This window comes from Sciurus vulgaris (genome assembly GCF_902686455.1).
Source record: "Sciurus vulgaris genome assembly, chromosome: 5".
NCBI lineage: Eukaryota > Metazoa > Chordata > Mammalia > Rodentia > Sciuridae > Sciurus > Sciurus vulgaris.
Genome location: NC_136465.1, coordinates 36,430,432 through 36,458,225, shown reverse-complemented (window position 1 = coordinate 36,458,225; position 27,794 = coordinate 36,430,432). Strand labels below are relative to the sequence as shown.

The window sequence follows — 27,794 nt, the reverse complement described above, 5'->3', positions numbered from 1 at the left end:
GCAAGCTACAAAAAAGACTGTCAACCACAAAGAAGGAAGGTTATGGAGTGTGACCCTGAGACCTGACAGCTTTCCCTGACAAGGGAGGCAGATCCAGGATCTGCTTGCTGGCTTCAATTCACTCCTTTTCTGGGAGTCATATTTTTTAATGACAATTGGCAGGCTCTTTGCTCATCGTTAAACACTTTACGACCATCCTGCTAAAAATCTCACAAATCCCCGACACTATGGGGGAAATGGTGAAAATGAAAGGGCAGCGTGTGTGTGTGTGTGTGTGTGTGTGTGTGTGTGTGTGTGTGTACATGGTGGTGTGCCCAAGTGTTCATTAATGAGTGACAAGTGAAAGAATGACAAGGAAGAAGGAGAGATAAGTCAATGGTTATCACCAACTTCCAAGTCATAATGAAAGGTACACAATTGAAAGAGTTTATTTTCAAAGAGTTGGTTATTACAAATTTTAGTGGTAACAAAGAAAAGTACGTAACAAACAGAGGAAATATTCATAGAGCTGGTAAAAATACAAACTCTGCTCAGGGAATCAAAACTTGTTTTGAGAGCTTTTTCTTCACTGTTGCTTGATGTAAAACTGCCATGAAGCAGAAGGAAGCAAAGATGGAGGGGCAGTAGGTCTGGCATCTGCTATGGTTTGAATGTCTGTTCCTCCAAAGCTCATGCTGCAATTTAAATGCCATTGTTACAATATTAAGAGGTGGGACCTTTTGGAGGTGACTGGCCCCATGGGTGGCTTTAGGGCCTTACAGCTTGGAAAATGGGCCCTATTTGCCCTTCATCCTCTGCCATGGGGTGATGTCTTTATCTAAGGCTCTGTCACAATCACAGGAGAAAGCCCTTGGGCTTTACTCCCTTCCTATCTTGGTGTACAAAATGATTGTGAAACCAACCAAGTGCTGGCTCATCAGATAACACATATAAGAAAACCTCTATTAAGATACAACAAATTTCTAATTAATGCATCCCATGTGAGGATGATTATAATCATCATTAGAAGTTTATTATAATGTCAGAATCATGCTAGGCATCATTTAGTGACTAAATAAAATAAAGTACTATTTTACAAAACAGAATTCTAAATTGTCACTCCTTCTAAGTTTCTAAAACTGGGATGGGACCTGTTTATATCCTGCACTGGACAAGACAAAAGGAGATCTTGGTTCTTGAATCTCCATGGTTCTTAAACCAAACTGAAAAGGCCTGTGATCTTCAAAATATTTCTAGGCAGTCTGAGCTCTAACAACCAGTTTTTGCCTTATATAAGTGAGCATCACCATGTGAACAATATAAGACTAGTTAAGTGAGTAAAACACATCCAATGTGACATTAAGATACCTTTACTGACAAAGCCACCTACAATTGGCTTGAACAGAAGTGAATTGGGTTGTATTGCGATTTTAAAGAACTAAAACCCTACATAGCTATGGCAGAAAGTGGTTCTAGGGCAGACACCAGAGGTGATAGCACCAATCAGGTATTTTAGATAATACTTATGATACAATAACTTGTGCTTTAGATAATCAGGAAATTAAAAGGGCAAACACCACCCATGTCACACAAAAATCACTGTATCAAATGACAGAGAAGACAGTTTTCAAGGAGGTCACTTACGATATGGTTCAACTTCCTATTATGTTTGAAAAGTCTGCCTGACATCACTATTTTTATTTTTATCATGAATCCATTAAGTTCCAAAATTTTAATTCTGTGATTATTTCCACAAAATTGATATAGGTACATTAAAATAGGTTGGAAATCATAATCTACAGCTTATCAATATTATAATATTAACATTATTGTAATCATAATTTTACTATTATATGCCATATGTTTTTATAAGTGTTCCTCCTCTGGGATGATGAGACAAAATGGGCTAAGAACAGCATGACAGGTGGTAAGGTAGGTGTAAATAAAACAAACATGGGGCCTCTGGGATCCTGGCACCTTGGAAGAGTGAATTGATCACTTTCATCCTACCATGACCATTATTTTTTCAGATTATTTCTATCAGCATCATGTAAGATGTTAGTAACAGAACAGCATAAAATCCTTATTTCTGAAGTCTGTCAGAAGATTCCAGATTCAAGTACAGAATTGAATCTTATACAAGGTCCTAAGAAATACTAGCTAATCTAATACCCCCCAAATTTGTACCAGAGACATAAGCCGGACCAAGGGTGCCCATACTATGTCCTTGCCTAGGTGACTAACATATTCTGGGGTCACCAGTTAGCTTCTCATTGTTCTGTATGTTGTATTTAGCTATTTATCAGTAAGTCAAGATGTAATTCATTAGTCTAGAGGTGGGCAGGGGGCAAATAAAATGAATATGGGATAAAATCATGGCTGGTAAACAAGATCAGTAGCTTTAGTGAGGTCAAGAAGATTTCTGCTGGGGTTGGGTGGCACATATACTACGAAGCACTGTAAAGATGCAGAGGGAATCCTTGACAGCAGGGGTCCAGAGGAAGATTTGCATTAAGAGGTTTGTTTTTTGTTTTGTTTTACAGAGAAAATTTGTACTCATTTTGCTGACTTTTATATTCCTTTCACTTTTCATCTATTTGAACCAAGGGCAAATCCAAGAGTTTCTTTAGTGTGGAAGGAAAACAAAATCATAGTAATAAATCTTAATTCTTGAATATCACATCAACAACAGCAAGAATTGTAGCAGAATCCTACGATGAAATGCAACTTAAAAACATGGGAAAGTCATGTATTTATGATGCTTTTACTTTTGAAAAAAAGTCTTAATCTTGTTTTCCGACCAGTATTAGACATACTGCTTGAGTCTACTGAAGCCCCTCTAACTTTATTTCCTGGGAAAACGTGTAACCCTGGGGACTTGGAAGGAGCCTTCGGCTTTGGTCATCCATTCTGCACATCACTGACACACTACCCCTCCAAAGAGCACCTCTCTGGAAAACCTCAGTGACTCCCCATTACACAGCCAAATCTGCCCCAATCTATCTTACTTCCAACCAAGTAGGACACAGAATAAACACTAGAGACATAAAAATCAAAATATGTAAAGAAACATTCCCTACAAGTTTTTAGCTTTCATTTTCGATTTGAAAGTCCACAATCTATCTGGAGATTCTTTTTGTATATTAGGCAGGGATTCAATACTACTGTTTTCCGTATGAATAATCCTTATCAATTTTTTTTTTCTTTTTTTTTTGGTGCTGGGGATTGAACTCAGGGCCTCTGCATTCCAGGCAAAAGCCCCACCACTGAGCTGAACTCCAGCCCATTCCAGCTTTCTTTATTTAATGGTTCCTCCTTTGCCCACTGCCTCCTGTGCCACCCGTGTCAGACAGCAACACTGCACATAGGTATATCCGTTTCTGGGCTGTTTTTCACACCTTGATTATTCTCTTGATTCCTACTAATTCTATACCATAACCATGTTAGCGGTTTAATAAATCCTGGTTTCTTATAGGGCAAGTCCTCCTCCTGTTTTTCTTCTCCAGAATTACCTGCACTATTCTTTGTCTTTTTGTTCTTCTACTAATTGTATGAATATCCATAAAATATCATATAGATAATTTTCTTGGAATTGGGTTGTATGGTACAGTTTTACGAAGAACTGCCCATCTCCACAATACTAATTCTCCCTCTGTATCAGACACTGGTAAATTACAAACTGTCCTTTTTTTTTAAAATAAAGTTTTATTAAAACACCGCCTATACCATTCATTTACATCTTCTGTACAGTTGCTTTTGGGATACAAAGGCTGGGTTGAGTAGTGGCAACTCAGACAGTATGGCTTCATAAGCCAAAAGTATTTATTATGCTGACAACTGCTCTATGCGAAAGTAGTTATGTTTCACCATAAATTTAGGTCATTTCTCCTCATAAAGTTTTCTGATTTTCCCTATACTGCTTATCTAATACATTGCTTCATCCTTGGATATTCTTAGATACTGTTGTAAATATTAATAATTAAATTCTCTGTTGTTCCTACTTAGTATAGCTTTTTATGTATCATTCTACTATTTACTCATCTTGCTAAAGTTTTATTATTTGAAATAACAGATTTTCTTTTAGTGTGAGTGACCACATTATCTGCCAATAAAGACAGCTTTATTTCCTTTCCAATATTTCTGCTTCTACTTTTCTTTATTGCTTTATGGCACTGATTAGACCTCCTAATGTAATGTTGAACAGTGTTAAATGTCTGTCTCATCTTAAAGAAACAATTTCAATATTTACCTATATAGGATTACATTTACTTTAGGTTATTCTTTATCAGGTTAAGAAATTTCTCCTAACTTACTGAGAGTTGTAAACATAAATATGAGTGTTGGTTCTAATCAATATTTTCCTTGCATCCATTAAGTTGATCAAATAGTTTTTTTCCTTAATCTGTTTAAATGGTCAATTATATTAATAGAGTTTCCTAAGATTAAAAAAATCTTTCCATAGTTCAACATGGTCGAAATGTATTTAAAAAAATATACTGCTGAATTATATTCACAGTACTTTAGTTAGAACTTTTATATCTATCTTCGTAAATGAAACTGGTTTTTGGTTTTCCTTTTTGATATAATCATTGTTTACTTTTAGAATCAAGGATGTTAGCCATATAGAATGTGTGTGGCATGTTCTCTTTTTCACGTATTTAAAATTGAGATAATCACCCTTTTTTTTTTTTTTTTAAATGTACTAGGGCTTGAACCCAGGGGCACTCTACCACTGAGCTATAACCACAGCCCTTTTTATTTTGAGACAGAATCTTGCTAAATTATGAAGACTGGCCTTGAACTTTCAATCCTCCTGCCTCGGCCTCCTTTACTTTTATCTTCTCTTCATCAATCTTGCCAGAGATTTATCTATTTGGTTTTATTTTTTCAAAGAGCTGACTTTTTGCTTTATTGAGCTTTTCTCTACACAATGGAGATGAGATACCAATCAAAAGAAATAAATTGCAATAATAAGCAATTTATGGAAGAATCTTAGCATGATGGTATTAAGTGAAAAAAGTTAAGTCCAAGTTTGTTTTTTTTTTTAATTTTTAAGTTGTAGATGGATACAATACCTTTCTTTTTTTCATTTTTATATGGTGCTGAGAATCAAACCCAACCCAGTGCCTCACACATGCAAGGCAAGCACTCTACCACTGAGCCACATTCCCAGCCCCAAAGTCTTTATTAAGGACTGATATTTAAGGATCCAGAATTTGTATCATTAAAAAATCAGAAACAAGCAAGCAATAAACCCCCCAAAGAGTCTAAATTCTGTTTATATGTGTAGTAGCAAAACTCCAAACCCATTTTGAAAGTCTTTGACCCAAGAGGTTCAAAAGATTATGAGATTTCTCTGATACTGAAGTTGGTCAAAGTTAATGAAGAATTTGAAGTTATTGTTGATGCTGAATTAAAAGACCTGGGAGGGTAAAATCATGTTTATTATTACTGAGGAACAAACATAAAGAGTAAGTCGCTTCAGCTTTCAACTCAGTCTTCCATTATGTAAAGTGATAGCTACTGTGAGACCCACTCTCCCGTTGGGTCTTCAGATGGAGATTTATTAATGCACATCCCCAGCCTGCCGGGCCTCACTAGCCCCAAGTGATGAAGTTCCACTGCCTGCTCTCAAACCCAGTTTAAGTGCTGCTTCCTTCATGAAACCTCTCTTGGACCCCCAGGAAGAGCTCTTTCCTGTGGACTCTATGTGCCTGGCACATCTCCTTTGTCACCGCAGTGTCTAATTGTCTTGTATTCGTAGCCATGTCAAATATAAGGCCTACAATTCAACTCTGTGTGGTCCTATTACATTCGAAGGTTTCTCCCTATGAGGTAGGGAAGAATGGAAGTAGGTAACACATTGGTTTGCTTAGGCTTTCTTTAAAAGTTATTGGTGTCAGTTTGATTCTTGAAATTCATTTAATAAGTTTCTGAGTTCCATTTAGAATTAGTAGCACTAATCAGCTGAACGATTTAAACTTCTCCTATAGTACCACCATTATGAGATTTAAAAATGACTTTGGGCCCAAAAGAAAAATTTATATAATGGACAATATTTTTTATTAATTCAAGGAAGCATCTATTTCAGATTCCTACCCAAAGGGAATAGAAAAAAATAATGTTTTAGCATTCTTAATATTTTAACTACATGAAAAATTCTATTTGTAGATTACATATAGATGTGAATGAATACACACTGCTATTTCAAAATATAAATTCTAATCTTGAAAGAACAAATCAATATCATATTCATGCAGATTCTTTTTTTTTTTTTAATTTTTCAATAATTCGTACTTGGGCTGGGGTTGCAACTCAGTGGTAGAGCACTTGCCTGGCATGTGTGAGGCCCTGGGTTCCATCCTCAGCACCACATATGAATAATTAATTAAAGATCCATGGACAACTAGAGCAATACTTAAAAATAATAACAATAGTATGTACTGCTTCTTTAGAGGTTTCCTCATCTTCAGAGTTTTGAACACTCTTTTCCTGGATTATTTGTAGCTTCTCTGACTTTCTTCATCTGGATAAAATAAGAGGACAAGTACTCCAGGAGGCTGAGGCAGGAGGATCACAAGTTTGAGCCTCCGAAAAGCAGATAGTATGCTGGCGAGTTCTAATTCTTTTAATTATGTGGTAATGAAACAGGATGAGCTTTTGGGACCTCCTGAGATAGTGCTGCACAATTCAAGACTGCTGTTCTGAGGGCCTTGGCTGCTTTATTCTCACTTGAGTTGAAGCATCAGCAGTGCTACTTAATGCTCTTCTGAATAATTTATTCCAGTGGATTCCAAGTGCTCTACCACTCAGCCACACCCCTGGTCCCTTTTACTGTAATCTGAGGTAGTCCCACCAAGTTGCTCAGGCTGGCCTCAAACTTGCAGTCTTCCTGATTTAGCCTCAAGTAGATGGGATTACAGGTGTGTGCCTCCACACTAGCAAATTGCTCCCCGCTTTTTCTTTTCTTTTTTTTTTTTTCCTTGAGAAAAAGGAAAAGTTACATTGCTATGCTAGTAATACCGCGTTTACCGGTGACGAGTCCTGCTTCCTCAGGTGTTGAAGTATAATGCCAGAGAAGCAGGCCAAGGCAAATGTAGAGTAGAAAGTAAGAAGCTTCATTAAAGAAAAGTAACAGCAGACTTCTCCTGGGTGGAAGAAGGGGACCCAAAGGCGGAATCCCCATGCAGATTCTTAAAAATTTCAGTAATATTTAGGTGGCAGAACAATAGAAACAGCCCCTTTAAAATATTCTACTTTTTAATCAGTGATTTTGCCTTATTTTGCAGAGATTTTATAGGGTAAAAGGCAAAGAATGCCAGTAAGTGAAGTGTAATTTTTTTTTAATATAGAAAAGAATGAAAATTTAGAAGCATTAAAATTAGCAATGTATTATAACAATGTGGTTAATCAACCTTAAAGAGCTATTCATAGAAAATTTGAACAAAATACATCATTTGTTGATACAGAGAAAAAGCTGAGAAGAAATTATCAGGACCATTTGCCCCTGTTGTCACCCTCCCATCCTATCAGGCAACCAGTGGCCACCAAAGCTACATATGTGTGTGGGGGGAGGAAGTGAGCCTCTTATCTGAAGCTTTGGGGGTGGCAGTATTTTAGCAATATTCTGGACAAAAAACATCCTGTAACAGTGGGGAAAGATATGTTTCATTCCTAGAAAAAGAATCTGAAGACTCCAAGTCAAATGGAGGTTTAAGTTGGAAACCTCCAACCTAGGCTTTAACAAGAATGAACCTGCTTTGGTCCCACTATGGGATGAGCAACACTTGGATCTGTACCTGCTTCTCAGCTTGTTTCAGGAGCTTCTGGAATCGCTCATCCTCCAGCACACCTGGTGGAAGATCGGTCTCTCCCTGAGCTTTCAGTTCTTCCAGCTTTTGCCGCAGGCCCCTCAGGGCCTGTAGCTCATCATTGAGGCGACTCTGGCGGGTAAGAGAGGCCTGAAGGTCCAGTTCTAGATCTAGAGATGTGCGTACTGGGCATTCCTGGGCTGTTCTTCTCAGGACTGGCTGGCAAACCGTCTGGAGAGTTAGAAAACACAACAACAAAACACCCTGTAATATGGGTAGTCATTACTCTGCTTGTCCTCCTTCCTGGCACATGATGGGACTGTACTTCCTTGCTCCTTGGAAGTGAGGGCATAACTGAATAAGCAACTAGCTTTGGTCAAAGAAAGGTAAGTGGGAGGGACGTGTATCACTTCCAAGCAGAAGTCTGTCAAAGCCAGTGTGAAATTTGCATTTTTCTGTCTCCTGCTAGAGGAACTGCAAAGACCCAGAGACAGAGGCTCCATTAGCTTGGGTCCTGAGTAAGAACAGGGGCAGACCCTCCAGCCAATCTTCAAAGAACTAGTAGCTAAGAAAGAAGTAAACCTTTAATATTTTAAAACTCAGAGATATTTAAAGTTGTCATAGTGCAGCTTACCCTACCCCATGGGAAAAAAACAAATGTTAGAAGAAACATATAGGGCTGGGGGGTTGTGGCTTAGTGGTAGAATGCTTGCCTAGCATGTGTGAGGCACTGGGTTCAATTCTCAGCACTGCATATAAATAAATAAATAAATAAATAAATAAATAAATAAATAAATAAATAAAATAAAGGTCCATCAACAACTAAATATTGAATAAAAAAAAAAAAAGAAGAAGAAGAAGAAACACACAATTCCTCGTTTCAGGATACATGACCATCTCCATAGTTCACACCCTTGCTATCTATCCCCTCTGAGTGTGGGAGAGGTAGCTCACAGGGCTACTCCTTTCTCTATTTCCCGTGGTACACTATCCACTTTCACCACTCAATCATCATGGTTTTCCCAGGGCCAATCTTACCCATTTATTAAGGAATAATGATTGAATATATATGAATAAATGTCTGCTGGGGCATGGTAGGCAGGACATCAGGAAGAGATAACACAATCTCTGACCCTGAGGACTTCGAATGGAGAATAGTATGTGGCAATAAGCAACAGTAAGTTGTGAATTAGGGTTTTAAGTTCCACAGAAAGTCAGACAAGGGACAGATCATTCAGGGCTGGGTCAGACTCATTTGAGGAAAGGAACTTAAACTAGTCTGTGTAAAATGGTATAAGCAGAAAGTACAAGGAGTGCGTTTCTTGCCTAGATTGGTGGCAGCAGGAATGGAAAATAAGAGAGTCCTAATAAGAACTGGTGCTACATGATACCAGAGAGGAGAGCCTCAAACTTGACAAGTGCTCTAGTCTGAAGGTCTGGAACAATGGTGGTGCTCATAACAAATGGAAGGGAAAGGGCCTGTCTGTGCCTTTTCTTATCTCAGGGCCTTAGTCCAAGTTCAAATAGCTCTGACTCTCTCCTCCTGTTCTCTCTCCTCTGTACACATGTCATATGTTCACTAAATACTGAGGTGTGGGGCTTCTGTAGTACATTTTATAAAAATTGTTTATTCAACCTCTGCTGTCCAAAAAAATACATGACGTGATAAGAATCACCTAGACCCATATATGCTTTGACTGTATTACTTGTTTTTCAGAATCAGAAATCTTTCTTAGTTCTCATGGGCCTAAGGACTCCAGTGTGTGCTGGTGTGCGGGTAAATGTTTATTAACACCTGGCTGCCTGGAGGGAGAGGGAAGCACTGATTTGTAGGCTTTGCTGATTTCTACAGCGTAACTACCACCACTGTAACTTTTTAAGGTGTCCATGTGGTGTCACTGATTTGGGTAGAGACATGCACATTTGGCTTCTCTGAACCAGTATGAGGAGGGTCTGGCACACTACTGATCCTCTAACTTCAGACTCACACCTGTCACTCTGCTTCTCCAGTTGGGGAAATCTTTTGCTGGTCTTTGCTGATGCTTTGCTCTCTTGGACTTCTACACGGTTTTCATTCTGGAATTCCTAAATCAGAACACCATTCTCTACTCGTTTTCTTGAACCACAGTTGCTTCCCTTCCTTAAAAAACATTTAAAAAATCATATCTTACACAGTGTTTTAGGATTAACCTCTGTCTGGGTCAAGTAGATCTAATAACTAAGTTTATGAGTGATCCAACTGTTTTTCAGCTCAACTCAACTCACGAACACTTTTGGTCAAAATTTCTCTGAAGTGTGCTACTATCCTCTAAAAGCACATTCTGCTTCAGAACGCAGAGTGTCCTGGAAAGGAGAGGAAAACAATTTTCTTTCAAGATTATGAAAATTTAGGAACTTCCAAAGTATGACATTTGGCAATCTGAAAGATCTATACCTCAAAACTTCCTAAAAATGCTGAATGCTAAGTAAAAGTGAGCACATCAGTTTTTAGACAAAAGAAACATGTTTTTCTTATGTTTAAGTAACTAGAAAGTTGAACCAAGGGAATCGAAAGTTACGTATTCATATATCAAGTACTTGGCACACAGTGGCATGAAACCAGAGCGGCACTGATGGCGAGGACTCTTAACTCACCTTGCTAGTCCTCCAGCCTCCACTTCCTGTCCACAGCACCAAGGCTCTGGCTAATTCAGCATTCCTCATTACCCCTTGTGTCTTCCTGCCCCTACGTCACGTCATCTACTGACAGCACCTAGTATGCATCATTCTCTCACACCCACCTCCTTCCTTGCCCATTTCCTTTGAAATTTTATTCAGGCCTCAAAGCCACAGACCTGCCCCAGGAAGCCTTGTTGAGACTCTCCTGCAGAGGAGCTCTTTCCCTCTTCTGCAGCACACTTCTAAAGTCCCATGTGTGCTTCCGAGTCCCTTCTCTAAGCTATGGACTCCTAAAGATGGCAACTCACCAATGACAGCACACATAATGCTCTGTGCTTACCAAATAGCACATTTAAAACTGAAATAATAATAGAAAGTAAACAGGAATTTTTGATCCAATTGGATAGTCCAACCTTCTAATTTACTTAAATATTCTCTGAAACTTACCCTTAAAGATCATCAAGAGATTGATGGCATCTAGGAAAACAACCTGAGCAGTCCCACCCAGACTTAGTTTAACTTTCTAAAAAGAACTGCTCAAGGAAGTTACAAAATTGTGTGCTCAAACAATAAGCAAACAGAGAAACAACATGTATCCCATTTGTTTACAATAAAAAAAATAAAAAATAAAAAATAAAAAAAAAATAAGCAAAAAGTTTTTAAAAACCCACCCCAAACCTGTGTGCTACTCCTTCGCAGAATGTCTGCTCCTTCAGAGGAGGTCCCAGGTTTTATACTCCTCCCACAAATGCTCAGGGATGGTGTGGAGACCCATCAGCCATCATTAGACATTTGCTGAACCCACTGATGGACATGGGGGCCCAGCAAGCGCCTTCTCCAGAGATATTACAAACCAATTTCCAGACTTAATTACCACAGGTTCCAAACCAAGGACAAACAAATGCTTTCAAGCACATACTCTCTGGCTCTGTATCTGACATAACACCTGCATCTCTGTGTGATCACTGTGCCTTCATTCAACAGCCCGTGAGCATGAAGCACTGACACTCAACGGTTCTGGACTTTATGCTTTACAATTCATCAATCTGGATTGGTCTAGGGCAGTAGGATGTGACTGAGGGAATACATACCCTTTTGACCCGCAAACTGCGCCGTTCACTGGAGTTTCTCACAAACAGTGATTTTTTAGCCAAGGTTGAACTGTCACTGTCACTCCGATTTAACTGGTGACAAAAGATTGAAAAAAAAAAAAAAATCACTACATAACAAACAGAGGTAGAGGAAATTTGAGCTGAGTTTACCAAATAAAGCAAGTAGTGACAATATGACCAGCAAATTTCTTTAAAAAAAATTCTCCCCAAACAAGTTCTTCCCTATTCTATGGTTTTCTTAATTTTCTTAATTAGTTTAAACCACTGCCTTTTGTAGCAGTCAAGCCATATGTTAAGATAATCATACATCTTTTGAAATAAAACAACCCTTTTTATTTTTAGTTAATGTAATAATTGTTTCTTTAAAGAAAGATTTCCATGAAGTACAGAGCTCAAGATCAGAGTTTAGAAAGTCTGAACTATCTAGAATGCTCCTTGCTCGAGCAGCCCGTGCTAACCCCCTCACCTGCTTCAGGTCTCTGCAGAATGTTATCTATCTACAAAGCCTACTCTGCACCATGTTTCCCACTTTACCAATCCCTCTACCTTGCTCCAGTGCTTCCCATAGCACCAATATGCCACCCCCAAGGCACTTCTCAGCTTATTCAATCATATTTATTGTTTGTGGTTTAGGTCTCTTTTGTTTCTGGATTAATTCCCAGTATCTAGAAAGTATTTAATTAAAGTATTTCTTTTTAACTTGAATGAATAAACTTAGAATTTTAGAAGTATTTCTAACCCATTTTACAATATTAAATCTACTTTATCATACATTATAAATACTTCTAGAAGTACCATTTGGTAAATGGATATAAATCTCACAATTTTCTTCACAGAGCTATCTGTTCAGTGTCCAGAGGCATTATTAAGAGATGCTTTTTGTTCTAAAATCTAATTTGCAGTTTTCACTTCAGCAAGATTAACATGGTTTGAAGCAGGTATGATATAGAATGGAAACATACAAAATACACATCTTAAAAGTCACTTATGTTTCTTAGATAAAAGTCCAAAAATTCTTAGCATCTGGATCTTTAAACTTCACTTACTTGCCAAATAAATCACATTAGGACTAGTGAGACATTAAATTTGTGGGAAAACTAGCTAAAAAGAACCTCTTAGTATTTGTAGTCAGAATTTGCAGTTTCTTGTCATTAATGAGCAATGTACTCATGGGCAGGAGGGTAAGCCACAGTTGCACACGCTGTCACTTTACCCTGCAGATGTACTGGCTTCGCTCTCCTGGAGAAAAAGTCTGCGAGCGTACTATCACGCTGCTCCTCACGAAGGGATGCTGTCGAGAGCTCAGGCTGCTGCGGTCTTTGGGGCGAACCGCCATATTGTCATTCACTGCATCATCAGTATTTGTCTCTTTGTCAACCTACAAGAAAAGTTGGCAATTTATCAGAAGCTAATCGATGTGTGTACATTTATTCTCCATTCTTCTAAGGAAAAAGAAATACCTAATGCCAAACAGATTCATGTAGCACTTGAAACACTCTTTAGGGGAATGCTTGCATCATAGAACACAGTGCTTCTGAAGGGAAAGTAGGGAGAATGGATTTCCACCAGGTTCTTAGGAAGTTACCACAGTAGGTAGGATCTGTTCAAAACGTTACCCATAAATAGAAGTGCCACCTTTAACAGGTTAGAATTAAAAATGAAGGTTTCGATTTAAAGAGGTTGTATGCAGAATTCTATTTTGAAATATATCATCATTTAACATTCTTTAACTTCCTAATTATTTTTTTCAAAATATTAATAAATATAAGAAAATGAAAATATGCCACAAATTTATAGATTTAAATGGAAAATACAATTATGCATATATAAATATAATAACGGTTATGAAGCCAAATTTGGATTTTTTAAAATTTAAGTTAAAACAGAACTGTCTCAAAATACAAAATTGTAGGCACAGGCAGATATCTGTCTTTCATCTTCCAGGAATAACTTGATACCAGACCTGCCTCTTGATGAAAATTTGCTTCTTTGTAAAAGGAAGTCCTTGGTCAGGGTATAATACTATTTTCTCAGAAATAAGGAATTAGAATTTTCTAAACTCCATTACCAATATTCTAAGTGTGCAGAATCCTTGAACCTTATAAAAGACTTTCCCCATTTGGTGATGGTGGTCTCAACACGTCTCTCACTTAAAGCCACTTGTTTAACTTGGTTGGCATCTGTGCCTAAACCTAGTCTTCCGTCATCTTTCTAGAGGAGGTTTCAATCAGAACACCATCGAACTAAAATGAACTTCAAATGTTTGCTTCATGTTTGAAATTGAAATAAACTTTGAAATTTGACACAATTAAGTAGTCACCCTGCTGTTATCCAAGAAATTCAGAAAATACTTCTAATAAATATTCACAGAATACTTATAGAGACTGAAAGTAGTACTATTCCTCTTCTTACATCAAATTTGTGAAGAATTAATACTTTGGCCCATTTAAAATTTTTAAAGCGTTTATAGTGTATCTTTTAAATGGCTTTTATGATCAGCTTTTAGACCAAAATCTTAACATGGAATTACACCTGAAGAAATAAACAAGCATCTCCTTTGTCTACATGGTGTCTGAGGCATCTGTTTTAAAAGGAGAATACAGCTGAATATTCACCAGGGTGGGTACTCCAATGGGTGGCTGATGTCTACAGTCTTTGGCATGCTCATTTTCTTTCCTCCACTGGCCGTCATTCATCTCAGGCACATTAGTGCATGAACTTAAGTCTTCCGTACAGCTATTGCCCTCTGACAATTTAACCTCAGCTTCTTTTTCAGCCACAATTTCATCAGAGGCCTCTCTTAGCATTGTTAACCTACAGTGAAATAAAATGAAAACAGACACACTGTAAGTCAAGTGGGCATGCTCTATAAACAGTGCAACCTGGGCATGTTAACCTATTATTTGAGAAACAGACAACAGACTTAAACAAAATAATTAACAAAATGGAACTTTTAGTAAATAGTTCATAAAAAAACTCACTTTATTATTTAGTAATATACTGCATGAGCTCCATAGTGTAGTACTACGAAGTTAAATTTATGAAATTTGTCCTAACTTCCATTAAAGTAGAAATATTCTAAAATCATGTATAAATTTTAATCCCAGCATTTAAAAATACTGACATTCAAAATGAAGCAACTTGGTATTAGTTATTCATTTATTGTAACATTAACCATAGGAGAGAATGGGGATACTCAGTTAAGAGTGAATAAAAACATAAGGATTAAAAACATTCATTACTGACTGCTCAAAGTAGCAGAGAAAACCCTATGTAAAGAAAGTTTTACTACTAAATCAACAGAAGCTTCCTGTGCCATTTGTGCTCAGGTTTACCAAAGACTTGGGTGGCATATGTCAAGTGGTGTTCCAGAACATGAACTCAATTCACACAGGAATACTGAGATGGTTTAGACCATCTCTTGCTTTTGTTGAGAGACATGTTCTTAGATTGGAATTTTTTTCACTGATATCTAAATGCTGAGCTTTAATTGCAATTGGTGACATACTGACAAATTGCCACAGACTAGGTATTGAATGTGTAGCCATGAAATGAACACAAGGGAACCAGTAATGATTGCTATGAGTTATAAATTTCTTTATTTACATACTAAGTGAAGTTTTAAAAATACGTGTAATGTGAAATATATTTTACAATTATGAAAAAAGCTTGGTATTCAAAGGTACTATAATAAACCTTATAATCACTCTCTTATTTATTTGTTCTGCAGTGCTCTGATTTTTATTCACTATTAAGTACTTTTGGTAAGCACAAATTGTCTCTACCTTTTTACATCACTGTCAAGGCCCTTCCTTCCAAGTGGTCTATGACTGTTATTTATGATTTATCTTGTCACTTTGAGTTTCAAAAGGTTTAATATATACATACATACATACACATACATATTATGTATGTGTACATGTGTTAACAATAATTCAAACATAACAGTATAAGCAACTATATAAAAATTTTATCCAAATGAATTTATATGTATAGTACATATACATACTGAAGCATTCACTAAAATTTGTTTTTAAACACTACAAACCAGAAAGATAGCTCTTTACAGATAAACAGATATATGAATCTGGACATCTCTTTCTAAAGGATGGGGTGCAGTTACAAAGAAGGAAACAGAAAAATAAGGTGAACATGGTAATCGAGAAATAGCTCCTCAGAAGCTTTGTGCTAACTACCTGCTTTGTCTTACCTCAACCTAAATGGCACTCCTGGAAATTGAAAAAGAGGACCAGTTTCCAATTTATCTGTGACTCTACAATAATCTCTCATATCTTTCAAAACTGATAGCTTATAGACTTTAAGAAAAAAAAAAAAAAGCTTAGCTGGGCATGGTGACACATGCCTCTAATACTAGTGACTCAGGAGGTTGAGGCAGGAGGATCTTAAGTTCAAGACCTCAGCAACTTAGTGAGGTCTCATCTAAAAAAAATAAACAAATAAATAAAAAGGGCTGGGGATATAGCTCAGTGGTAGAGCAGCCCTGGTACACCCCCTCAAAAAAAAAAAAAAAAAAAACAAACACCACGATTTAAAAGTTAATGCCAAAATTATTTGAAGTAAGAATTAAAAAATTGGCTAATGTGTTAACTTTGCCCACAATCTTTCTATTACCTCCTTTAACTCTCTAATGGCCAAGGAGAGATCCTATAGCCTTAGCTTCCTGAAGCTACATTGTTTTCTGTAACTCCAGAAGATATGAACCTATAAAGGTTTCACTGAAGTTTCTTATAAGAAATTAAACACTCCCCAGCAAGTTCCTACTGCAAAAGGAAATGACTACTGTTTACCAATCTCCTTCTGGACCCCTCTGTACTCCTCGCCCCATTTCTCCTTCTTCTTCTTCTTCTTGTGCTAATTCTTGTTCCACAGCCAACAGCTCAGCTGAGGTTCTTGCAAGTAAGGCTGACACTGCATCCTGGAGAATGTGAAACATACGGCAATTAACATCATATACATCAAGAAATTATTTAAAACTCATCAGATGCAGACTTATACTTCCAGCTGTGAAGAAGCAGCTTGCATCAGACTCAACTTTCCTGCTGAGAACAAAGATGAAAGCTGAATATAATGAAGTGAAAAAACAATAAAACTCCCAGATGTTTTAAAGCAGTGATGAGTACCAAGGCTATCAGGACTAGAGGGCTAAGATCCCAGGGAGAAGAGAAATACAAGAAGGTAAAGCAACCGTCACCACCATTCTCTTTCCTTGAGGGTGTTTGTCAATTTTAGGTGCAGACAAGCAGGATAAGCAGATTGACTGGCTTAAACTGTGGCTGTGGAGTTAGGATGATGGGAAGATTACCAGAGTACAGGACTACCAAGACAGTTGGCACACAGGAGTCAGAGCAAATGAAGTACGTGGTGAGCCCAATGTTATACATGATATTCCTGTTACAGCATGTGCTATTTCCAAGTTGCAGACCTACAGAGCAAGAAGCTGAGAAGCAAGGCAGAGAACCAGTTCTAGCAGGCTGAAACAGCAAGCAGATAGTTCAGTTGCCACAGAGAGTCCTGGGGAGAGAAACATGGAATTCAAGTTCCTCAAGTGATTCAGGTATACTTCTCATCCAGTAATTTGCCTTCCATAATACTAAATCCTTCCTGGGGGAATACGTCAGCCACATCCTCCACAATCCCTCACACACCACAGCCAGAATTCCAACTAGACCTAATGACCAGCGAGGCATGGTGGCTCATGGGCTCAACACCTAGTACAACAACAATAAACAACCCCCCCCCCCCAAAACCTAGTGACCTAAAGCTAAAAATAACAACAAACAAAAGAGGCCAAACAACAGATGATTCACATACTGAAGGTAATTAGAGGAATTTAAATTTTTTACAAATCATTTCAAAAAACTGATAAAATGATGAATAATTTCAAAAGAAAAACCACATTAGCATATCAAAGTAAAGATGCTTAAAACCAAAGAGACAAAATCTTACAAGTGGTGAAAGAAAACAGGATGTATTACTCTTTTCCTAAAATATTTTTTTTAGTTGTAGATGGACCAATACCTTTATTTATTTATTTAATTTATTTGTGTGTGCGTGTGCATGTATATGTGTGTGTGTGTGTGTGTGCACGCGCGTGCAGATTGAACCCAGTGCCTCACGTGTGCTAGGTGAGCACTCTACCACTGAGCTACAACCCCAGACTGGATGCATTACTTTTTAAGAATCAAAAGATGGACTATTCTCTAGCAGCTCAACAGTGGAACAAGATGACAAAAAGTGATACCTGTAACCTATTAAAGAAATAACTGACCAACTAGAATTCTTAATATGTAACCAAAAACTCGTGCACAAATGCAGTTAAGATACACAAGAGACCTGTACAAAGAGACATATTAAATATTAAATGAGTTCTTCAGAAGGAAAACGACCCACATGGAAATAAAATAATACAGAAAGAAACAAAATATACCAGAAATGGTAAAGATGTAAAGAAATCTAATTTTGAATATTGAATATTGATTGTCAATAAAACAATAATAATAATGTCTGGTGGGATTCACACTATATGTGACTAAAACACGTAACAATAATCATACAAAAGGAGGAAAAGAAAAAATGGAGTTAAAGTCTTTTAAAACCATTGAACTATCTGAGAAAAAGAAAAGGCATTAAGTAAAGGTGCTTTCTAGTAACTTAAGGCTTCATGTTGTGCTCACCAGGGAAACAACAACAACAAAAAAGACTATAGTAAGTCCCCTTCTTATCTTGTGGTTTTGCATTTCATGGTTTCAGTTACCCTTGGTCAACTGCTGTCCAAAAAAATTAAATGGAAAATCCAGAAATAAGCAATTTATAAGGTTCACAAGGCATGCTATTCTGAGTAGCATGATGAAATATCTAGTTGTTTCCACCCTGTCCAGCCTGGGAAGGGAATCATCCTCTTGACTAGAGTATCTATGCTATATATGATACCTTCTAAAAAGTCGCTTAGCCATCTCAGTTAGCAGATTGACTGTCATGGTTATCACAGTGCTTGTGTTCACGAATCCCATTGTTTTATTTAATAATGGTACCAAAGTAGAAAAGTAGTGATGTTGGCAATATGTATATGCCAAAGGGAATCTTTAAATACATCTTTTAAGTGAAAAGGTGAAAGTTCTTGACTATTTAAAGAGGGAAGAAAAGGAAAATATATGAAGTTTCTAAGACATATGGAAAAAAATGAACATTCTGTGAAACAGTGAAGAAAAAAAGAAATTCATGCTAATTTTGCTACCACATCTCAAACTGCAAAAATTACAGAGTACCTGATAATGCTTAGTTATGGCAGAAAAGATATGTATGTGTATGGATAGGAAAAAAACATAGTATATGTTGGGCTCTGTGTTAGTTAGCTTTTTGCTACAGTGACCAAAATACTGAGCAAGAACAATTTAGAGGAGGAAAATTTTATTTTGACACATGGTTTCAGAGTTTAGAGCACAGTCAGCCAGTTCCACTGCTCTGGGCCTAAGGTGAGGAAGAATATCACAGCTGAAGGTTGCAGAGGAAAAAAGATACTCACCTATGACAATCAGGAAGCAGAGGGGCGGGGTGGGAAAGGGGTACAGAAAAGACACATCCTTCCAGGGTATACCATCAGTGACTTCCAGTCATGCCCTGCCTACCTACAATTACTATCCAGTTAGCCCATTCAAACTAGGATTGATTGATTAGGTTATATCTCTCATGATCCAATCATTTACCTCTGAATATTCCTGCATTAACAAGAGGAGCTTTTGAGGGACACCTCATATCCAAAATATAACAGGCTTAGTAATCTCTGCTATTTCAGGCAGTCACTGTGGGGGGGTGTCTTACAATGCATCCCCCATGGATAAGGGCGGTGGGGCAGGGGAGGGGGACAACTGTTACTGATAATGTAATAAAAGAAAAGGAAAGTTTTGTTTAAAAATGTGATCAAACCAAAAGGAGAAAAAAAAAAAAAACTAATAAAGATGGAACTAAAAGAAAATAAACAGTAAGATGATAGGTTCAAACCCAAGTATATCAATATCATTAAATGTAACTGAACTAAATATTTCAATTAAAAGATAAAGATTTTAAGACTAAATAATATCAATACCAACTATACATATTATTTATAAGTGGTATACTTTTTAAGAACTTGCAGTCAGAAATTAAAAAAGAATGGAAGAAAAATAAATCAGAAATAATAGCAAAAAAGGCTTACATAGCTTTACCAATACCAGAAAAAATAGATATTAAAAGAGGTATTACTAGAGATAAAAAGACATTTCATAACAATAAAAGGCTCAGTTGAACAGAAAGATACAATGCTGAATTTATATCCACCTAATAACAGACTCAAAAAGCAAGGATTAGTTTCGTGCACGGTGAGAGATATGGGTTTAGTTTCATTCTGTTGCATATGGATTTCCAATTCTCCCAGCACCATTTGTTGAAGAGGCTATCTTTTCTCCATTGCATATTTTTGGCCCCTTTGTCTAGTATGAGAAAATTGTATTTATTTGGGTTTGTGTCCCTGTCCTCTATTCTGTACCATTGATCTACCTTTCTATTTTGGTACCAATACCATGCTGTTTTTGTTACTATTGCTTTGTAGTAGAGTTGAAGATCTGGTATTGCAATACCCCCTGTTTCACTCTTCCTGCTAAGGATTGCTTTAGCTATTCTGGGTTTCTTTTTCTTCCAGATGAATTTCATAATTGCTTGCTCTATTTCTGTAAGGTACATTATTGGGATTTTAATTAGAATTGCATTGAATTTGTATAGCACTTTAGGTAGTATGGCCATTTTGACAATATTAATTCTTCCTATCCAAGAACATGGAAGATCTTTCCATCTTCTAAGGTGTTCTTTAATTTCTTTCTTTAGTGTTGTATAGTTCTCATTGTAGAGGTCTTTCACCTCTTTTGTGAGATTGATTCCCAAGTATTTTATTTTTTTCGATACTATTGAGAATGGGGTAGTTTTCCTAATTTCTCTTTCTGAAGATTCATCACTTATGTATAAAAATGCATTGGATTTATGAGCATTGATCTTGTAACCTGCTACTTTACTGAATTCACTTATGAGTTTTAAGAGTTTTCTGGTGGAATTTCCAGGTTCCTCTAAATACATAATCATGTCATCAGTGAACAGGGATAGTTTGAGTTCTTCTTTTCCAATTCGTATCCCTTTAATTTCTTTGGTTTGTCTAATTGCTCTGGCCAGAGTCTCAAGAACGATGTTGAATAGAAGTGGTGAAAGAGGGCATCCCTGCCTTGTTCCAGTTTTTAGGGGGAATGCTTTCAGTTTTTCACCATTTAGAATGATATTAGCCATGGGCTTAGCATAAATGGCCTTTACAATGTTAAGGAATGTTCCCACTATCCCTATTTTTTCTAGTGTTTTGAGCATGAAGGGGTGCTGTATTTTATCAAATGCTTTTTCTGCATCTATTGAAATAATCATGTGATTCTTGACTTTAAGTCTATTGATATGGTGAATGACATTTATTGATTTCCTGATGTTGAACCAACCTTGCATCCCTGGGATGAAACCCACTTGATCATGGTGCACTATCTTTTAGTGCAGCCACTCTGGAAAGCAATGTGGAGATTCCTTAGAAAACTTGGAATGGACCCTCCATTTGACCCAGCTATCCCACTCCTTGGCCTATACCCAAAGGACTTAAAATCAGCATACTACAGAGACACAGCCACATCAATGTTCATAGCTGCTCAATTCACAATAGCCAGACTGTGGAACCAACCTAGATGCCCTTCAATTGATGAGTGGATAAAGAAGCTATGGTATATATATACAATGGAATATTACTCAGCCATAAAGAATGATAAAATTATGGCATTTGCAGGCAAATGGATGAAATTGGAGAATATCATGCTAAGTGAGATAAGCCAATCTCAAAAAGCCAAAGGAAAAATGATATCGCTAATAAGTGGATGACACAAAATGGGGGGAGGGAAGGGTTAGTGTTAGGGTTAGAGTTAGGGTTAGGGACGGGGGCAAGTTTGGAGGAAGGAAGCTCTGTATAGAAGGAAAAAAGGGGTGGGAGGGGTGGGGGAAGGGAAAAAATAACAGAATGAATCAAACACATTACTCTATGTAAATTTATGATTACACAAATGGTATGCCTTTATGCCATGTACAAACAGAGAACCAACATGTATCCCATTTGTTTACAATAAAAAAAAAATTAAAAAAAGCAAGGATTACCAGAACTAAAAGGAGAAATAAACTTTATGTTATAGTCATAAATTAGTTATATTTTAAATTAGCTTTCAATAATTGATAACATTACCCAACTGAAAAGGTTGGAGATATAGTAAATCTGAAAAAAAATTAAAAATCACAAACTTGACCAGCAGAACATACATTTTTTTCAAGAGTTATGGAAGATTTACCAAAAACCTAACACATTTTAAGTCATAAAGCAAGTCTCAATGTATGATTGAATACTACATATTCTCTGAAAACAGTGAAATAAAACTAGAAATCTGTAATGAAAAGAGAACTATGTTTGGTAATTAAATCTACTAAAAAAATTTTATGGATTAAAAAAATCACAATGGAAATTACAAAATGTTTTAAATTTAATAATTATTTCATCATGTCACATCAGATTTATGACAAGTAGCCAAAGCTGTACTCAAAGAGAATTATTTAGCCCTCAAAGCACATATTGGAAAAGAAGATTATAAAACAATTATGTAAGCATCCATTTCAAGATGTAGAAAAAGAACAGCAAGTTAAACCCAAAATAAGTAGAAGCAAAGAAATAATAAAGAGCAAAAACTAGCAAAATAAAACAAATGTGTAATACAAAAAATCAAAAGTCAGTGCTCTAAAGAAAATGAAAAATTTAATAATTACCATCCTTTTTATCAGCACATGCAACTTTCTCCAAATTATATCTTATATTAGGCCACAGAGCAAGCCTTACTAAGTTAAAAAATTAAAATAATTTCTTGCATCTTATCTGATCACAAGGGAATGAAACCAGAATAGTTATTACAAAAAATAAGAACAACAACAAAAACAACAACAAAAAAACCCAAATTACAAACACAGTAAGAACATGGAGAAAAATGATTCCCTTATATACCTAGTGGGAATATAAATTATTACAGTCACTATGGAAAAGAGTGTGGAGGTTCCTCAGAATACTAAAAATACAACCACCATATATATAAGCCAGCTATTCCACTCCTGGGAATAACCTGAAGGGAATAAATTCAGCATACAAGAGACCCGTACAGGGCTGGAGTTGTGGCTCAGTGGTAGAGGGCTTGCTGCATGCATGAGGCACTGAATTTGATTCTCAGAACCACATATAAATAAATAAAATAAAGGTCCATTGACAACTAAAAGAACTTTTTTTTAAAAAAAAGACACCTACACACCTACATACCCACATTTACTGCAGTACTATTCAAATAGCCAAACTATGTAAACAGTCAGCCTAGGTGCCTACCAATAGATGAATAAAGAAAATATAAACACACACACACACACACACTCTGGAGAATTATTTGGCCATAAAGACTAATGAAATCCTGTCACTTGCAGAAAAGTGGATGGAATTGGAGGACATCATGTTGAGTAAAATAAATTAGATGTAGAAAAACAAATAAAGCATATGGAAACTTAAAAAAAAGGACCTGAAGAGGGACTATTAGGGATGGTGAGGAGGAGGAGGAAGGAGGAAGAACAAGAGGGGAGAGCAGGTGAAGGTAAAAGAAGGAAGGGTGGGCATGGATATGATCAATGCAGAACATATGCACGTATGGAAATGCCACAGTGAAACCCATTAATTTGTAAAATTAATGTTAATTGTAATAGTAAAGTCTGGCATGGTGACGCATGCCTGTAATCCCAGCATCTTGGAAGGATGAGGCAGGAAGATCACAAGTTCAAAGCCAGTCTCAGCAACTTAGCAAGGCCCTAAGCAACTCAGTGAGACCCTGTTTCTAAATAATTCTCCTCATTCCCCACATTTCCCTTCTTTTCTTCTAAATAAAATCCAAAAAAGGGGCTGGGGATGTGGCTCAGTGGTTAAGTGCCCCTAGATCAAGTGCCCCAGCACCCCCCCAAAAAAAAAAATATATATAATATATAATATATATATAAAATAATAAAAAGTAAAGTAAAATAAATTAGTAAAACAGTAAACAAATATACAACACAGAAAAATAAACACAGTCAAAAATTAGTTCTTTAAATAAATAAATTTAACATGTCCCAGGTAAAATTGAGGAGAAAAAAGGTAGAAGTCGCCAATGTCAGGAATGCAATGGAATACAGCAAAGTTCTAACATGTGAAAAGATAATAAGAGGATGGATAACTTTATGACAAATTTTGATAATTTAGATTAAATCAACAGGACTGGAGGTATAGCTCAAGAAGTAGAACATTTGTCTAACATACATGAGGTCCTGGGTTTGATCCCTAGCACTGTCACAATAAATACAGAAGTTAATTAATTAATTAAAATAAGACACTCATCTTGCAAAACCTCTCGACAATAGTAAAAAGGAAAGAATACTTACCAACACACTATAAAGATAGCAAACCTTTGATGCCAAAAAGGCACAATGACACAATGACATCACAAGATTAAAGATTAATATCTCTTGTGAACATAAATGAAAAAAACAAGGTCAATCAAATCTAATAACATATGTAAAAACTGGAATATAACAAATAAAGTCTGTTTTATTCCAAGAATCCAAGACCAGTTTAACATTCAAATGTTAATGTATAATTCATCACACTAAGAAAAAAAAGAGACCAAAAATATAAAAAGATATTAAAAGATACAGTAAAAATGTTTGATAAAGGTCAATATTTGTATATAATAAAAATCCCAGCAAATTAGAAAGAAGGAAATTTCCTTAATCTGATGATTATCTATGACCACCCCCCCAAGTACTTTTAAATGATGAATTATTGAAAGCCTTCACTTTGAAAGAGTACAGTATTGTCACAAAGATAGAAAATGAAACAGGACAGAAAATTCAGGAATAGACACACACATAGAGTTCACCTGAATTATGACAAAGGAGACAATGCAGTATAGGTGGGAAAGATGGTCTTTTCAATAGATGATGCTAGATTAATCAGATACCATATGGATTTAAAGGGAATTTTGACCCTTACCTCATATTTTATGCAAAAATTAATTTCAGATGAACTGCAAATTTAAATGTGAAAGATAAAATAATAAAAGTTTTATAGGACAATATAGGAAAACATCTCTGTGACCAGGTAGAGGCAAATAGTTCTTAAATAGGAGGGAAATGGATAAACAAGACTTCATTAAAACCGAGTATTTCCATTCACTAAGGGACACCACTAAGAAAAAGAAAAGACAAGTCACAGAATGGGAAAATATATTTGAGATAAATTAATTTGAAAATACTCATATCGAAATTCCAAAAACTCCTTCCAAACAATAAAATAATACAACTAAAAAAAACGAATAAAATTCTGAAGATGCTTCATAAAAGATGGTATTCATTTAGCAATTAAACAAATTATAATCACGGAATGTAAATTAAAAATACAAGACACAGATTAATTGTACAAATTAATGGGTTTCACTGTGGCATTTCCATACATATATATATTCTAACAAAATAAAATAAAATAGTATTTTTAGTCAAAAGATATGTAAAATAATGCTAATAGCATTATTAAAAATAACCCCTAAATTATTAACAACTCAAATGTTTATCAGTAGTAGAAGGGATAAACACTGATATAATTATACAATAAAATATCAAATAAGAATGGGCATGAATGAATGATAATTATACAGAACAACATAAATGACTCTCAGAAACATACTGTTAAGTACAAGATGCCAGATAAAAGAATATACATTGAATGACAACAACAGGCAAAACTAATATCCGGTGTGACAATTCAGAATAGATATTACCCTTAGGGGAAAGTGGTTAATGCCTGGGATGGAATACAAGGAAGAATTCTGGAGTGATGTCAATATACTACAATTAATTTGGGGTAGTAACTACATAGACATGTTTGCTTTGTGAAGATTCATTAACTGGTCATGTAAGATTTATGCACCTTGTTATGAACTGCTTCATCACCTCTTTTCACAAAAGAAACATCTCAGAGTGAGATGAGAATAGAATAAAAAATGCAATAAAGTGTATTTATATTACAGTCCTATAAATCAACTAGAATTAACATAACATCTATTGAACACTCCACCTAACAAGAGTAGAATAAATTTTTCTCAAGTGCATATGGAAACTTCTCTGGGATATACTGGGCCAAAAAGTAGGTTTAATACATTTAAACAGACTTAAATAATATCAATTATGTTTTTGTGGCCAAAGTGGAGTGAAATTAAAAATTAATAACAAACAAAGAAAATTAATAACAAAAGAAAATATGAGCACTTAATAAATGTGTAGAAACTAACACATTCCTAAACCACCAAAGGATCAAAGAATAAATAACAAAAATAAGAAAACATCTTGAGATGAATGAAAACTGAAATACATCATACCAAAACTTATGGAAAACTGCTAAAACAGTGCTTAGAGGTAAATTTATAGCTCTAAGAACCTATATTTAAAAAAAAAGAAGAAAGTCATCAAATCAATAATTTAACTTTTCACCTTAAGAAAATGTAAAAAGAAGAGCAATATAAATCTAAAGCAATCAGAAGAAAGGAAATAATAAGAGTGGAAATTCATTAAATCAGAAAGAAAATTAGAGAAAATAAACAAAACCAAAGGTGGTTCTTTGAAAAGATCCACAAAATTAATAAGCTATTAGCTGAACTGAACCAAGAAAAACAGAGAAAAAGGTGTAAATTATTGAAATTCAAATTGAAAAAGATTATGAGAAAATACTATGAACAATTGTGTACCAAGAAATTAGATAATCTAGCTGAAATTGACAAATTCCTCAAAAGATCCAAGTACTGAAACTTGACTCAAGAACAAAAGTATAAGAGACTTAGAAGAGGAGATAGCATTTCAATAACAACAGAAACTTCCCTCAAAGGAAAAGTACCAGCTCAGATAGCTTGAATAGTAAATTCTATCAAACACTTGAAGAATGCCAATTCTTCTCAAACTCCTCCGAAAGTAGAAGAGGGAACACTTCTTAATCCATTCCATGATGCCAAAATCACCCTGGTATTAACACCACACAACATCACAAGAAAACCATGAATATAGACAAAAAACTTTCCACAAAATACTAGCATAACATAAAAAGGATCCACACAATGACCCAGTGGGATTTATCCTAGAAATGCAAGATTAATTTAACACTCGAGAAATCAAGTAATTCATATCAAATGAATGAAGGACAAGAACCACACATAGTCACCTTAAAAGATGCAGAAAAAGCATTTGATAAACCCAATAGACTTTAATGATAAAAACACTCAACAAACTAGGGAAAGAAGTCTTCCTCCATCTGATAAAGGGCATCAATGAAAAACTACAGCAAAAAGATCACATTTAAGGTGAAAGCTTCCCTTCTAAAATCATGAACAAGACAAGGATCTGTTCTCATTACTTCTTTTAATACATGGTGGAAATTCTAGCTGAGGCAAATGGGCAAGAAAAATAAATAAATACACATAATTGGGAAGGAAGCAGTAAAATCAACTCTATTTGCAGAAAATATGAGCTTACAAATAGAAAATGCTAAGAAACTCACTACAAAAATATTAGAACTAATACATGAGTTCAGGAAGGTTGTAGAATACAAGATAAAGATTAGTTGTGCAATGAACAATCTGAAAATGCAATTAAGAGTTCCATTTACAACAGCATCTAAAAGAATAAAAATACTTAGAAATAAATTTAACAACAGAAATTTAAAAACTTGAACTCTTTAAAAACTAAAAAATAAGGTTAAAAGAAATTAAGGAAGATTAAATTAATGTAAAGACATTCCATGTGCATGGATTTCAAGACTTAAAATTTAAGATGACAATATCCCCTAAATTGACCTACATAGTTAAGACTGGCTCTATCAAAATCCCAGCTGACTTTTTGTTTTGTTTTATTTGTGGAAATTGATAATCTGATATTAGAATTCATATGGAAATGCAAGGGACCCTGAATAACCCAAATAATCTTTTTTATGTTATTTTTTAAAAACAATTTGAAAAAGAAAAACAATATTAGAAGACTTGCAGTTCCTATTTTCAAACTTAGTGCAATGCTATAGTAA

General features: G+C 35.7%; 1 protein-coding gene across 3 annotated transcripts in view; it reads right to left on the bottom strand.

Moving 5' to 3' along the window:
- Positions 1-27,794, bottom strand: part of WWC2 (WW and C2 domain containing 2) — a 215,654-nt gene that overhangs the window by 9,670 nt on the left and 178,190 nt on the right. For 2 of the 3 annotated variants that reach the window (XM_079141845.1, XM_079141847.1), the window contains 6 exons: positions 21,867-21,896; positions 16,369-16,496; positions 14,176-14,374; positions 12,774-12,938; positions 11,540-11,632; positions 7,779-8,021 (listed from right to left, as the gene is read on the bottom strand). In XM_079141845.1, the coding sequence (XP_078997971.1) occupies positions 7,779-8,021; positions 11,540-11,632; positions 12,774-12,938; positions 14,176-14,374; positions 16,369-16,496; positions 21,867-21,896 (858 nt within the window). The remainder of the gene's footprint in view (positions 1-7,778; positions 8,022-11,539; positions 11,633-12,773; positions 12,939-14,175; positions 14,375-16,368; positions 16,497-21,866; positions 21,897-27,794) is intronic. The other variant, XM_079141846.1, reaches the window with a different exon arrangement.